Source organism: Juglans regia, chromosome 5 (assembly GCF_001411555.2).
Source record: "Juglans regia cultivar Chandler chromosome 5, Walnut 2.0, whole genome shotgun sequence".
NCBI classification, from domain to species: Eukaryota; Viridiplantae; Streptophyta; class Magnoliopsida; order Fagales; family Juglandaceae; genus Juglans; species Juglans regia.
The window spans coordinates 1704905-1719746 of record NC_049905.1 but is presented as its reverse complement, the minus strand read 5'-3'; the positions used below and the strand labels follow the sequence as shown (position 1 = coordinate 1719746).

Below are 14842 nucleotides of genomic sequence, written 5' to 3'. Positions count from 1 at the left end.
CGGCTTCCGGTACGGTATTCAAAACTTTGGGTTGAGAACATCGAAATTGGTACCTTAAAAGCAGATAATTTTTAGAAGAGAGACCTTTGGTTTGCTAAACGAGAATCAAGATTTATAACTTCAAAAAAGATCGATATAGGAGCAATCGAATGCAATTTTTCTTACTTTGGACGTGATGATAGTAGTTTAGATCCATATCCTATTAAAGAATCCAATAAATACTTTATCAGTTAATGTTATTAAAAAAAAAAAAAAAAAGGAAAATGTTAAAGGGATCGAAAGAGTTGCACCGATGAAATGCATCCGATGGTGTAATTTGAGTCACATTTTAGATCCATACCCTACTATACATTTATAAAAATAAAATAAAAAATAAAGATTATGTGTGACATCAACTTATTTTTTTCATGTGCATTTTTTTTAAAATGAGTAAGCGAGGGGCTTACTCATTTTATAAATGATATAGTTTTAAGATACTCAAGTTTCGGACATTCTATTTAAAAGAAAATAGTAAATTTAAGATTCACGTGAAAAAAAAAATTATTCTTTTAAAGGTAAGTTTTTTTTTTTAAAAGAAATACGTGAAATTTATACACCCCTAATACTTTAGACTTTGTTTAGATTGAAAGAACATCTCAACTTATCTCATCTAACTATTATAATTTTCTTAAATTTTTACATAAATACAATAAACAATTCAATTTTAACAAATTTTAAACTAAAACTAATATTTTATTTAATTTTCATCACATATTCGGTCAGTGTCCGAACCTACCCTTATCTTTATCTAACATTAATCTATTGATGTTAATTAATTTCTCTCTTTTCTCCACCGAATTAGCTTGAGATTCTTTTTCAATCAGATGTCTCTTTTAAAGACTTTTGAAACTTCAACGCGGTCAATCCCGAGCTGCTTGCCATCCCAATTGTAGCCCTTCTGCTTTTTGTTGGGTACGAAAACTGTTACACAATGCACATATTCTTATTGATTTGGTTTCGGAATGGCCCCTTTGTTTGTCTTTTCTTTGGGAATCTTCGTACGATCATACTTGTTCATAGTACGCGGGAGCGTTTTTCTGACTTAATAAGTGCCAGAAATCATTGCAAAATACTTCATATTTTCTTATAACAGTAATTAAGGTTTCTGAAAGTGAAAAACGGGTCAATATTTTCTAGGCAGCATTAAAATATTCATTTTACTTTCGTTTAAAGTCTAGAATTCGGGCGAAAGCACTGAGAAGTTTCAGTGGATCCTCTCCATTTAGTCCAACTTCTACTTAAACTTCATGTGATGCTGGCTCCATTAAAGCCGGTCCTGGTCTTCCTTTATGAAATACTGTAGATAATTGGTCAAATCATCACATGCAAAGCTTGTCCATGAACAAAGCATTCTTAAAAGACAGTTGATAAATGATAGTCAGGGAGGCAATTATCTCAGGGTATGGGGTTTGTATTGTCAAGGGTTTGGAGATTAGATTCAGTTTGTGGAAAAGGATCCAACTTGGTCACAAATTAGAAAGAAAAACAAGATCAATATCAGATCCAGTAAAGAAGTAATTTCATTTGTCATTTGGGTCTTGGAGTAAAGGCTGGCTGAGTTCATTTGCTGGTTTTTGTTTTCATCATCCTGTTAATTATACTTTAATCAGAAGGATATTGCATGACAGAGAAAGCATGCTTTCATTTGCTTTGACATGGGTGATAGAGATTCTTTATTACTCTGGAAAGTGAGGGCCCGCCATTGTTTTGTTTCTGCAACCAGTTTTCGTTAGTGACCCAGAATTTAATACAATAACACCTCAGCATCTGTTTGACCAAAGCATCAATGAAGCCAAACATGGCTTATTCTTTTAATATCTGCAGTGAGTCCCACTCTATCTTTCTAGTCTTAGTTGCTGCTCCGTTTTAATGTTGACATATGTCACATACTTCCAATTTTCATGTGGGGGAGAGAGAGAGAGAGCCGTGTTAATAAAAGAAAGGGCAAACTGGCTGAATCCATGGTTTACGTTCTTGTGTTTTCTTCCAAAATTTTCATTCGAGTCCAAAGGAAAAGCAAGAAGACAAAGAGACATCACGAGTAGGAAGATTAATGTCAGCAATTAAGAGTCAAATTTGGGATTAAAAGGAATAGTTGATCTCGACACCTAATTGTCTGTTCTGTATACTTGCCTTTGTATGTCTTCTGTTTCTCACAAACAAAATTATATTCTATGAATCAGCAGTCAAGTAACTGGCAACTTTGAAAGAACCGACGTTTATGTTGATCCTCTATTCATCTGCTGAATTTCTATACCATATAGTAACTCCTAGTTCACGTTCCAGGCCAATCCCTCACTAAACCGAACAGAATTGACAGGTTATCCAGATTCGAGGTGAGAGAGAGAGAGCAGAAGAGCGAGAAAATAAATCCATGGCAGTCCACCCCAAAACCACAGAAAATGAAAAACGGTACAGAGGTAAACTCCTCTCTCTAGCAAACACAGTTACTAGAATTTCTTTTTATTTCTCAACTCTCAGGTGTGTTTTTTTGTGTTTCTTTTCTGGGCTGGCTTAATTTTTAACATGTTCATCCTGAATTCCTTGAATCACAATTTGTACTTGCATCTTCTTTATAGTCGGTGATAAAGTTTATAGCTTTACTGCGTTGCCTTTTGGATTTTCTCTGTTTTGGTGTCCTCGTTCAGCCGGCTTTTGCTCCTATTTTGTGACCAATTCCCTATCTGGCCGTTCTTTGTCGTTTATTATTCCTTCACTTTGCCCGAGTCATTCGTAGTCTTGGGTTTTGCCTTGACATATCGTTTGCTTCCATTTTTCAATTCTCTCGACACTTTTTTTAGAGCCAATCCCCTTTTAATTTTCTCTGTTCTGATACCGTTCTTCTGTCCATTTGGTTTCACTTTATTGCACTCTTTTCATTTACTTGATATGTTTTTTTCTCTCTCATTTCGCTCAACTCAGGATGCTGATGCTTTTTAGTTGTATTTTTCTGTTCAGTTGCAGTCCTTTTTATGGGTTGATCTAATGGCAGTCAAATAAGATAACATTCAGATTTAGGACCTTGTTAAGTTCCACGCGATGAAGTGTTTCTACTACTTTAAGGACAAATCCAGAGGCAGAGAACAAAGATCAGCACCAGAGTTGGAAGAACAAGGAAAATCCGATTATTCTCATAGGGCCACTAAGTCTTCCTGTTCGGCAACTTCCCCGCGCAGTATACCGCAACTGTATGAGGAGAGGGCTCATAATTTGCGTGTCTTCTCATACTTGGAGCTCCAACAGGCAACACACGATTTCAGTTGGCTTCTTAAGATCGGGGAAGGTGGGTTTGGGAGTGTATATAAAGCCTCAATCAAGCTTGCAGAGGGCAAGGGCGATCCAATTGTGGTTGCAATTAAAAAGCTCAACAAGGACGGATTACAGGTAAGAATTTTAGTTTCTGTTAAAAAATATGAGGAATCGTACTCTTTTAATTCGTTTAATAATACTGTTGGCTTCATGCTTATTGTAAATGCTCAAATACTCGATAGAAGAATATTGAATTATTGACTTGGTAAATTCTATGAGATGTGTTTTAGAGGTTTTTTCATGTAATGTTTCATGCTCGGTATAAACCTTGATTAGTATATGGAAAATAGTTTTCTAATTAGTTGTGACTCTTGAGAGTTGAGAATGGGTGTTAGGGCCAATCAGAGTTTGCCAATATCATTTTTTTGTAAAAACTTCTAAGCACTTATGCAATCAACCTGAGCTTGTCATCAACCTGAGCTTAAATAATTTTCAGTCAGCTTTCCTGTAACCACCTATTTGTCTAGCATGGACCTATGGGTACTTGTGGATGCCACCAACTTAGATGTCAAAATACCTGCAGTTTCTGCTGTTTTCATTACCACTGAGCCACTCTTTGCAAGTCAGTGTTCTTGCCAGTGTAAATGTGTCCTGGATGATCCTACAAATTTATACCTCAAAAGTTTATTTATTTATTTTTAATATTTTAGACCCGAAGAGCCCTCTACCTGGTAAAATTGGGTTGATAGACCATCCTCGTGTTTACGTAAGAAAAAAAGGGGGAAAACGAATCTTTTGAAACAAACAGAAAAGAAAAAAACCATCTGCCCACACACTTGAAGTTGATGAAAGATCTCTCTTCTTCTCTCTTGTTCTTGTTGTTTCTTTCCATAATTATACTCTTATCATTCCCTAAATTCAGTTGTGATTACATAAAGATTTTGTTTTTCTGAATGATTCTTCTAATTTGCTGTTTCCAATGTAGGGCCACAAACAATGGGTGGCAGAAGTTCAATTTCTTGGTGTTGTGGAGCACCCAAATCTCGTCAAACTCATAGGATACTGTGCTATGGACAGGAAAAGTGAGATCCAGCGATTACTCGTTTATGAATACATGGCAAACAAAAGCTTAGAGAATCATCTTTTCAATAAGGCTTGCCCAGTGCTTCCTTGGAAAACAAGATTACAGATAATGCTGGGAGCTGCTCAAGGACTAGCTTATCTGCATGCGGGATTGGAAGTTCAGGTTCTGCTCTGAAAACTATCAATTTGCATTTTAGTATCCTACACAAGTACCTACAGCAATACAGTTTTCCCCTTTTGAACAATAACCGTGGGTCTTTGAACTCCTTAACCTTTTGCCCGGCACCAGGCTTTCTCCATGTATGTGCTGTAGCTTTGGCAGATGTGAGTCAAAATATGATTTGTATATATTACTTTTTGTGGCCATGATTGCAGAAGTTTCAGCACTGTTCCCATACCAGTCACTTGCCTTTTACTTACCCAAAAAACATTTGCTGGCTTTTGACAATGCTGTGATTGATTGCAAATGATGTTTAGCATTTTACAGATTCTTTCTGATTTGTAAAAATACGCTCATTCGTAGAGAAAAATCTCTCCTTAATCTAGATTTATTACCTTTCATAAATTTTCAATCTGTGGTAGTCATTGTTGCCCACTCGGTTCTACATTATACCTTCTACCCCATTTTATCTTCAAGATTCATCTTCGCCCTTCATTATTGTTAAACTTACATGCACTATGCTCATGCTGAAGGTAATATACCGAGATTTCAAGACATCCAATGTCTTGTTGGATGAGGATTTCAAACCAAAGCTTTCCGACTTTGGGCTTGCTAGGGAGGGACCAATTGCTGGGCGAACTCATGTTTCAACAGCTGTAAGTGTCATGTGCAATTGTTTTCATTAGCATTTTAGGTTTCATCACTGGTAATTATTTATTGAGTCTAAGTATATGATATATAAGGTTCTAAAGCATAGAAAGCCACTTAGCAGAAGTGTTTTCCCCCCAAATATATTAGTCAATAAAATAGATCAGGAAAAAAACCCTCTTGGATAATACTAAAAATCACATTATATAATATTTTCCTAGCTCGATAAGGCCTCACAATAATTTCTTGAGCTTCTGAATCTGCTATTGGTGTGGCACTGGCGGATGCTTTTGATCAACTGGAAGAGGTAATTAAGAAATGATTTTTAAAATTCGGGAATGAAATTGTGAAACCAGCAATATGGCAAGGCACTGATCCACTTGGATCAGTTTTCTGCTGTTTCCAATGGCCATACTGATGGTTGTCAACCAAAGTTTAGCAAATACAAAGGGGCTGTGACCCAAGCCAATCATGTCATAGGTTTTCCTTTCCCTAAACCGAGTGGTGGGTGTACTGCTACCAATTAGTATTGATATTGATGGCTTCATTCAATGGTTTCTGTTTTTCCCATTTTCTAGATTTTATGGAATTATGTTCATTCCTTTCTTCCACCTAGTTGGCTGGTTCATATTGTATATTTTATTTTCCTGTGTGCTTGGGTTGCCCTCTTGGATTTTGAGATGCAGTACTATATCAGTAGTGATTCTTTCAGGGCCATGACTTGTTACATGAGTTTGAATTTCATATTTTTGTATGTGAAAAGAAGGATAACTATCTTCATATACCATACGCTCGCCAACGAGTACTGCATCCTCAGAATTGTAAGCAGGTAAGTTAAGGTATTTTGAGAAGCTGCTATCACCCCCACCACAAGGTGTGTTTGGGAGAACATATTAGTACCTTAAAAAGACCATACTTTATATATTGGATTCCTTCACCATTACATATGTTACACTTTTCTGGAAGATACTAATGATTTTCTAGATGTTTAAGAATTAATTGGGGTGGATTGATGTCTATTGTATGTTAAAGTCAGTTGATACATGCTTAGAAGAGAAGTGAGGTTCTGTTGGAACAACTCTAATATACTGTTGAGGTGCTCATTAGAACGTTTGTGGTGATCAGGTGGTAGGAACTCACGGGTATGCTGCTCCGGATTACATTGAGACTGGTCATCTGACAACTAAGAGTGATGTGTGGAGTTTTGGTGTTGTACTATATGAGATTCTTACAGGCAGGAGATCATTGGAAAGGAACCACCCAAGGGCAGAACAGATACTTTTGGAATGGGTGAAACGGTTCCCTGCTGATGGTAAAAGATTCAGGTTGATAATGGACCCTCGACTGGAAAACCAGTATTCCAGTAGTGCCGCTCGAAAAATTGCCAAGTTAGCAGACAATTGCTTAGTAAAGAGTGCAAAAGATCGGCCAACGATGAGTCAGGTAGTCGAGAGATTGAAGCAGATAATCGAACAATCCGACGAAGATGACCCTTATGAGAAAAGTTTCGAGTCCTTTGAAAATGATCCAATTGGCTCGGATCAGAAGACGGAGGCATCAAAATCATGGAAAAGGCGGATGACCCAGCTGTCAAAACTGGGTGAGAATGTGGAGGGTGCAAGTAGAAGAAGGTTTATGATCATGCAGAGAGCCCAAGTTCCTTGATAGTTTTACCCCCTGAAAAGATTTAAGACCTTGAAGGAACGAAAGTTCATGGACGGAAACACATCGGATCGATTTGGTAGAAAATAAGTTAGATTATGTTGATCTATCACCCGGCACTGAGAAGATAAGTATGTTTTGAAAGTCAGTCATGGCTAGCAATTGTTAGAGACGCTCCTTTTGTGTGTAGGTTATGTAGGTAGTGGAACACTTTTTTCCTTTTACTTAGGTTTCTCCGTTTTGCTGTACACGAGTAATAAAAGTAAAAACAAATTAATTATGCATGAAAACTGTACCCGACAACCCAATCATCCGTCTGAATCAGCTCACCCATGAATAACACAACTTTTGTTATAAGAAGGAATTTAAAGCAATACATCAGCTTCTACGGATTAGAATTGAAAGGAATTCAAAGCAATATAAGAAGGAATTTAAAGCAATACATCAGCTTCTACGGATTAGAATTGAAAGGAATTCAAAGCAATAACTTTAACGGTTAAGATGGATGGCAAGTTACTTTTGTGAGACAGTTCTATGCATTTCTGTTGTTTTGTGAGTATAGCTTTTTCCCTTTTTGAGTTTTGAAGCTGGATGAAGGTACGAGTTCTGCTACTACACATATGGCTTTTGATTCTTGAAGGAATTAAGAAACCCAAAACTACAGAGTAAAGATTATTCATGCAAAAGTCTCTTTGATACATCATCGCCTAAAAAATTTCGAAAAAATAAAAAAGTTCTAAACAGAGATCGATTACACCCAAAATTGCACAAACCAGGCGTTTACGCCGGGCTTCATTTTATGCATTGAATATGTATGCAAAATCTCAGGCTGTTAAAGACGCATGCATGCCCTCGATCGGCTTCTTCATGGCTAGCTTTACAAGATTAGAGACTCGAGTCCTAAAGAACCAACTTTCGCGTGGAACCTCTTCCTAGGTAGAGATCACTAGGCCACCACAACAGCACCCGTCCGTACAGACTTGTCTGGTGCAGAGGAAGAGGAGGAAGAAGAAGAAGTAGGAGGGGACATTTTCCAGCTCTTCTTCTCCTTGGCATCGTCAAACTCTATCTGTTCTCTCCGACACTCTTTGCTAGAGAACGTTGTGTTCCCTCTGCAAAATTTCCCATGCACCCATTAGAATCCAAGTAATCATTATGTACTGCAGGCGATGGAAGAGCTTTTTTTGAAATTCATAAAACTCATTACCAATTTCATTTTATTGGATTGTTAATGAGTAAAAATAATGATACAACAGGAAAAAAAGAAGAAGATATTCCAAGAGAGAACAAGTCTCATAGGTGCATCATTAATGTGGCGATTCAACTGTACTATAGAATCTGATCCAAAGGAATGAACGAAAATGTTAATAAGTTCGAAATTTACCGGAAATATAATTTCCGTGTCTCCCAGGCCTCAAGAAAGTAAAAACCCACCCAGCAGAGATAAAAATTGATGAAGTTTTAACTTTCGGTATTAAGTAATGATGGATCTTCTTCCATCTGTCCAGCTAAATGTTCTAAAACTGAATATATTACTTCTTTCAGAGGGTGCAATCTATCCGATACAGTGAAAGCATGCACTTCATTTCCAATCTCTATCCAACTGACTGCCCGTTCTTTCCTAACATGTCTCTCATCCATAAGTTTTCTCAACTTCTCTACCAGCTCCCATCTTCCAAGCACGGCATATATACTTGAAAGTAAAACATAGGCAGCAGAGGATTGAGGCTCCAACTCGATAAGGTGTTCAGCCGCTTTTCTTCCCAACTCGATATTTCCATGAATTCGACAAACACCAAGTACAGCATTCAAAACTCGATCACCAGGCTTACAAGGCATCTTCTCGAGTCGTTCCATCAGCTCGTTAAAACGTCCAGCCCGACCCAAGATATCAATTAAGCATGCATAATGTTCTTGATCAGGAATGATGCCATGATCACAAGTCATTGAATTGAACAACTTAAGCCCCTCTTGCACAAGACCTGAATGACTACAAGCATTGAGGGTGACAACAAAGGTGGTCCTATCCGGCTTCACTCCTGATCTTATCAAATCATCAAACATTTTCATTGCCTCTTCACCATGACCATGCTGAGCTAAGGCAGAAATCATTGTGTTCCACAATACAACATCTCGCTTATCACCCATTAGATTGAAAACCCACTTGCCAATTTCCAAACTCCCACATTTTGAATACATGTCAATGAGAGAGCTCACAACAATAGTGTTAGGTCTAAAATTAGTTCGTATCAAACAGGCGTGCATCTGTTTGCCATGCTTAAGTGAAGCTATACTGGCACAAGCACAAAGGCAACTACTGAATGTAAATTGATCAGGTTTAACTTGAAGCATCATCATTTTTGTAAACAGCTCAAGCGCTTCATACCCTAGGCCATTTCTTGCATAACCGGAAATCAGAGCTGTCCATGATACAGGGTTTTTCTCAGGCATTCGATCAAACATTTCACTAGCTGATTGCATGTCCCCCCATTTAGCATATCCCGAAACGAGGGTGGTCCAAGCAGGGACGTCCCTTACACTCATGTCATCAAATACTCTCCTTGAGTCTCCCATCTCCCCGCACTTTGCATAAGCATCAAGAACTGAACTTGAAATCACCACATTTGACGTAAAACCAGCAATCAAAACCTGCCCATGAACCTGCCTAGTAAGCTCCAATTCCTTCAACTTCACGCAAACTGTCAAAACACCGGAAAAACTGAACTCGTTATACCCAATTGACTGTCTCCGCAGCTCCCTATAAAACCTCACAGCCTCATCACAGCACCCACTCCGTGCAAAAGCTATCACCATAGTGTTCCATGACACAATATCCTTCTCCGGCATTTTATCAAACAACTTCTTAGCTGGCTTAATCATCCCCATTTTAGCATACCCAGAAAGCATATTATTCCACGTGTACAAGTTCCTCGCAGACATTTTATCAAATACCTTGCGTGCCTCCACTTCATCACCGCACCTGAAATACACAGATATCAACTGGTTCGACAAAAACGTTGTAGGGTTCTTGAGTCCGGTGAGCTTCAAATGGAGGTGAACCCATTTGGCATGTCTAAGAGACTTGGAGTCCGCGCACCGTTGTAAGAGATAGGAGAGGGTTTCGGAGGGCAAGCGGAGGCCTTTGCGGACCAAGAGCTCTAGGGAAGAGATTGCTTGGGAGAGATGACCTCCCGAGGCGAGCTTGAGGAGGGATTGGACAACGCAGGGAGTATTGGAGACCGGATGTTTCTTGTTGGGTCGGGTGTGAAATGTTACTCGGGGGAGCCTAAGAGTTGGGGAAGAGAGAGAGGGCATTGCATAACGTCTTCATCTATGTATTGCAGGGTTGATTGTGGTGGTCTTGGAGACTTGGGAGGTCAGCTCCTAGGCGATAGAAGAGCTCAAGCTCTTCATATGAAGACCAAGAAGTAGCATACGAAATTCTTGATTGAAAAATAAGAAAGAAAACGGACAATCCTACGGTTACCGCTCCCTCCTACCGCCCTCTCTTCCCGCTTTACGTGGCATGCCACGTGTATATAAAAAGAAAAAAAAAACACTATTATACCATTCCACTCTTACCGTTCCATTTAATCGGTTGGTAAATTTTTTTTATTTAATAATTAAGAAATTAATTTTAAATATATTAATATATTTTTTTATTTTTTAAAAATATTTAAATATATTAAAAAAAAAAAAAAAAACCTATACGATAAGAGTGGCCTATACGATACGATAAGAGTGGGGCGACACATAACTCCACTAAAAAAAAAAGAGTTGTGCTATACATAAACTCCACACCCTATACACCCATTTAAAAATATGTGATTTTATTTTTTTATCCTCATATTTCATATTGATATTTTTAAGTGGGTGTGTAGGATGTGGGGTTTATGTTTAGAATTTTTCAATAAAAAAACCCAAATCGTCTCCCGCCCAACATCCCCTCCCCTCCCCTCCCCTCCCCTCATTTCCTCTTCAGAATTTCCGTCTTTTGGGATTTACGTCTTTCCATTGTCACAGCTTTTAGTACTCTTAGCTAATTAGTGTTAGTGTTATGCGATATTGGGACAAACTCTGGTTTATTTTGAATGAAAAACCTATTATGCATGTGATAGTGGTAACAGAGCACGGTGGAGCTCGTTTATTCATACTTAATCCAAGCCTCAAGTAGCGAAAGTCCAAGACAGTTCTTATTTTAACATGGAAAAAGACACTGATAATGCACTTGAACCAACTTTATTAAAAATACTAATGTAAGGGTCAGATTCTGTATATTTTGTAGCACTTTCTTTCTGGTTGAAGTAAAGAAATAACAACGAAAGGATGGTTTGCTCAAATTGGGATGGAGGCTTGAAGGGGAGGCGACGGGAAGGGTGGGTGTTTCGAAATGGGTCTCTTTGGCCGTCGGATGGATGGAGGCTTGAAGACGAACTAGTTTCTCTTTGGTGGGATGGGTTTCTCTTGGTGCGAGCACGGGATGTGTTTCTTTGGCTTGAAGACGAATTATTTCTGGGTTTCTTTTGGTGCAAGCACGGGATGAGTTTCTCTTGTTGATGGGTTTAATTTACTTGAAGATGAAGAGGTTCAAGACGAAATGGAGAGACAGGCGGCTTTATTTTTCAATTTCTAGATTTCTCTTAGCGTAATCACGGGATGGTTTCTCAGGATTTCTCTTGTTTCTGAATTCGTTTATTGAAGACGAAGAAGGTTGAAGAGGGGATGGGTTTGGTTTTATTTTTTAATTTTTAAACGCTTACAACGTGACATTTCTCGTCAAGCGGAAAGTGGGAGCCCGACATCCGAGCGGGTGCATAGCATTTTCCAAAAGGCAAGCTAACCTGTACATGAAGATGTCGCAGTTCAAACCAAGGGGTTTCCAGCAAAGGAAACAAGATTGAAGGAAGTGGGGCTCGTCATGATGATCGCCGCGCACAAAGGAAGGGGACATAGGCGATCTCATGCTGAAAAAACTGCAGAGGTCGATGCAGACTCTCGACTCTTGGAGATGATGGAGAAGGCTCCCCCGATGAAGAAGAGTGAATGATAACGGAGTTGCTGAAAAAGAGGGAGGAAAGTGAACGGGAAGAGTGGGCGGATATAAAGACTTCATTTTCCTGATAAAATAACTAAAAACAAACAGAAGTACAACAAGTTAACAACCACCAACGTTGGAGCTGAGTTGGCATGGGTCCCACTTTCAATAAACAGAGTAGGACCCATCTGATGCATTGTGGTGCTGGTTGTACGTGGCCCACTAGGTGTCCTTGTCTCGGGACCCCACATCCATAGTCCGTGTCGCCCGGTCAGCACCTTGCACGCGGGGCCTACTTGTTGGTGTACCGACGCAAGCACACACCATAATTATTGCACGTGCCATGACGGAGCCACTACGTGAAGATCCAAGGGGCAGTATTTCTCTAGGATCGTGATAATGCAGTTGGAAATTTATTGTATTTTAATTTAATTGGTTATTTTATTTTCAATTTCATCAGATTTTTTTTAAGGTTAGAGTCGTTGAACTCTTAAGCGGGTGTGTACATCATATATATATATATATATATACAATTTTAAGTTTTAAAATTTATTTTTTAAATTAAATTATGTCATATAAGTAATTTATTAAATTTATTCTATACACAAACTTGAAAATAAAATTTTCTTAAATATTAAATTAAAATATTCTAGATTTATAAATATTATTAAAAAATTATATTCTAAATACATCTCGTAAAATGGATTTGATGCGAACAAATTATAATTCTCTTTACAAAATTAATATTTATTGATTGATTACCATATATTGATCAAAATATAAGAAGACTTTAATATACCTTAATTTCTAATGATTTTTTGCAAGCTTGTCAGTTTCAATTCGTAAAACCTCTATATAAACTTATGTTTTTTTTTTTTTGGTTATAATATATCTTTGATTAAACGAACCGTGACAATAACAGCTACAATGCATGAGATTGTAAACATCGTTCTTTTTCTTTAACTTCATTTTTTAACTTCATTTTAATAATGAAATGAGATAAGATAATTTTAAATAAAAATTAAAAATTAAATAAAATATTATTATTATTTTAAAATGTTGAAAATGTTGCAAGTAGAAAGAAGGTTTATGATCATGCAGAGAGCCCAAGTTCCCTGATAGTTTTACCCCCTGAAAAGGTTTATGACCTTGAAGGGACGAAAATTCATGGACAGAAACACATCGGATCGATTTGGTAGAAAATAAGTTAGATTATGTTGATGATCTATCACCTGGCACTGAGAAGATAAGTATGTTTTGGAAGTCAGTCATGGCTAGCAATTGCTAGAGACGCTCCTTTTATGTATAGGTTATGTAGGTAGTGGAACACTTTTTTCCTTTTACTTGGGTTTCTCCGTTTAGTGAGTATAGCTTTTTCCCTTTTTGAGTTTTGAAGCTGTATGAAGGCACGAGTTCTGCTACTACACAAATGGCTTTTGATTCTTGAAGGAATTAAGAAACTCAAAACTACAGAGTAAAGATTATTCATGCAAAAGTATCTTTGATACATCATCGCCTAAACAATTTCGAAAAAATAATAAAGTTTTAAACAGAGATCGATTACACCCAAAATTGCACAAACCAGGCGTTTACGCCGGGCTTCATTTTATGCATTGAATATATATGCAAAATCTCAGGCTGTTAAAGACGCATACATGCCCTTGATCGACTTCTTCATGGCTAGCTTTACAAGATTAGAGACTCGAGTCCTAAAGATCCAACTTTCGCGTGGAACCTCTTCCTTGGTAGAGATCACTAGGCCACCACAACCGCACCCGTCCGTACAGACTTGTCTGTTGCAGAGGAAGAGGAAGAAGAAGAAGAAGAAGAAGAAGTAGGAGGGGACATTTTCCAGCTCTTCTTCTCCTTGGCATCGTCGAACTCTATCTGTTCTCTCCGACACTCTTTGCTACAGAACGGCGTGTTCCCTCTGCAAAATTTCCCATGCACCCATTAGAATCCAAGTAATCATTATGTACTGCAGGCGATGGAAGAGCTTGTTTAAGAATATCAAATCAAGACGAAAGAAATTAATAAAAGGCAAGCTAACCTATACATGAAGATGTCGCAGTTCAAACCAAGGGGTTTCCGGCAAAGGAAACAAGATTCAAGGAAGTGGGGCTCGTCGTGATGATCGCCGCGCACAAAGGAAGGGGACATAGGCGATCTCATGCTGAAAAAACTGCAGAAATCGATGCAGACTCTCGACTCTTGGAGATGATGGAGAAGGCTCCCCGATGAAGAAGAGTGAACGGGAAGAGTAGAGATGCTGAAAAAGAGGGAGGAAAGTGAACGGGAAGAGTGGGCGGATATAAAGACTTCATTTTCCTGATAAAATAACTAAAAACAAACAGAAGTACAACAAGTTATCAACCGCCAACGTTGGAGCTGAGTTGGCATGGTCCCACTTTCGGTAAACAAATAAAAAAGTGGGACCCATCTGATGCATTGTGGTGCTGGTTCTCTGTACTTGGCCCACTAGGTGTCCTTGTCTCGGGACCCCACATCCATAGTCCGTGTCGCCCGGTCAGCACCTCGCACGTGGGGCCTACTTGTTGGTGCACCAACGCAGCACTCACCATAATTATTGCACGTGCCATGACTGCGCCATGACATGAAGATCCAAGGGTCAGTATTTCTCAAGGATCGTGATAATGCAATTGGAAATTTATTGAATTTTAATTTAATTGGTTATTTTATTTTCAATTTCATCAATTTTTTCTTCTGAAGTTAGAGTCATTGAATTCTCAAACGGGTGTGTAGAATATAATATACACATAATTTAAACAGTAATATTTAATAAGAAATAATTGTTTCAGTCGTGAGTGCGTTAGCACCACATAATCATTTTAAAAAAAATAAATAAATACAAGACCTATATAAAAAAAAATTAAGTTTTTAATAAGAGACCCCACTTTATTTCAAAGCAATTTCACGACACTTACACAATTCATAACTGTACGTAA

The 14842-nt window shown here is 38.1% G+C and overlaps 3 protein-coding genes across 4 annotated transcripts; 1 reads left to right on the top strand and 2 right to left on the bottom strand.

Annotated features, from left to right (window-relative positions):
* Positions 1 to 1996: 1996 nt before the first annotated feature.
* LOC108989842 (probable serine/threonine-protein kinase PBL19) lies at positions 1997 to 7196 on the top strand. The gene is made up of 5 exons (XM_018963606.2): positions 1997 to 2459; positions 2998 to 3423; positions 4274 to 4534; positions 5065 to 5187; positions 6305 to 7196. The coding sequence occupies exons 2-5, from the start codon at positions 3079 to 3081 to the stop codon at positions 6842 to 6844; spliced, it is 1269 nt and encodes a 422-aa protein (XP_018819151.1). The 5' UTR covers positions 1997 to 2459; positions 2998 to 3078; the 3' UTR covers positions 6845 to 7196.
* A 165-nt stretch (positions 7197 to 7361) lies between these two features.
* On the bottom strand, positions 7362 to 10377 carry LOC108989796 (pentatricopeptide repeat-containing protein At2g21090-like). 2 transcript variants are annotated; one of them, XR_004801590.1, is made up of 2 exons: positions 8226 to 10377; positions 7362 to 7953 (listed from the first exon to the last, which is right to left on the bottom strand). XR_004801590.1 is itself a non-coding variant. In XM_035690405.1 (1 exon), the coding sequence occupies exon 1, from the start codon at positions 10154 to 10156 to the stop codon at positions 8303 to 8305; it is 1854 nt and encodes a 617-aa protein (XP_035546298.1). In that variant the 5' UTR covers positions 10157 to 10377; the 3' UTR covers positions 8116 to 8302. The 2 variants fall into 2 exon arrangements, 1 of the variants encoding a protein (XP_035546298.1); XM_035690405.1 differs by lacking the exon at positions 7362 to 7953 and having other exon boundaries at positions 8116 to 10377.
* Positions 10378 to 13344: 2967 nt separating this feature from the next.
* Positions 13345 to 14188, bottom strand: LOC108989828 (FCS-Like Zinc finger 3). Its single transcript, XM_018963588.2, has 2 exons — positions 13927 to 14188; positions 13345 to 13806 (listed from the first exon to the last, which is right to left on the bottom strand). The coding sequence occupies exons 1-2, from the start codon at positions 14046 to 14048 to the stop codon at positions 13632 to 13634; spliced, it is 297 nt and encodes a 98-aa protein (XP_018819133.1). The 5' UTR covers positions 14049 to 14188; the 3' UTR covers positions 13345 to 13631.
* Positions 14189 to 14842: the final 654 nt, after the last annotated feature.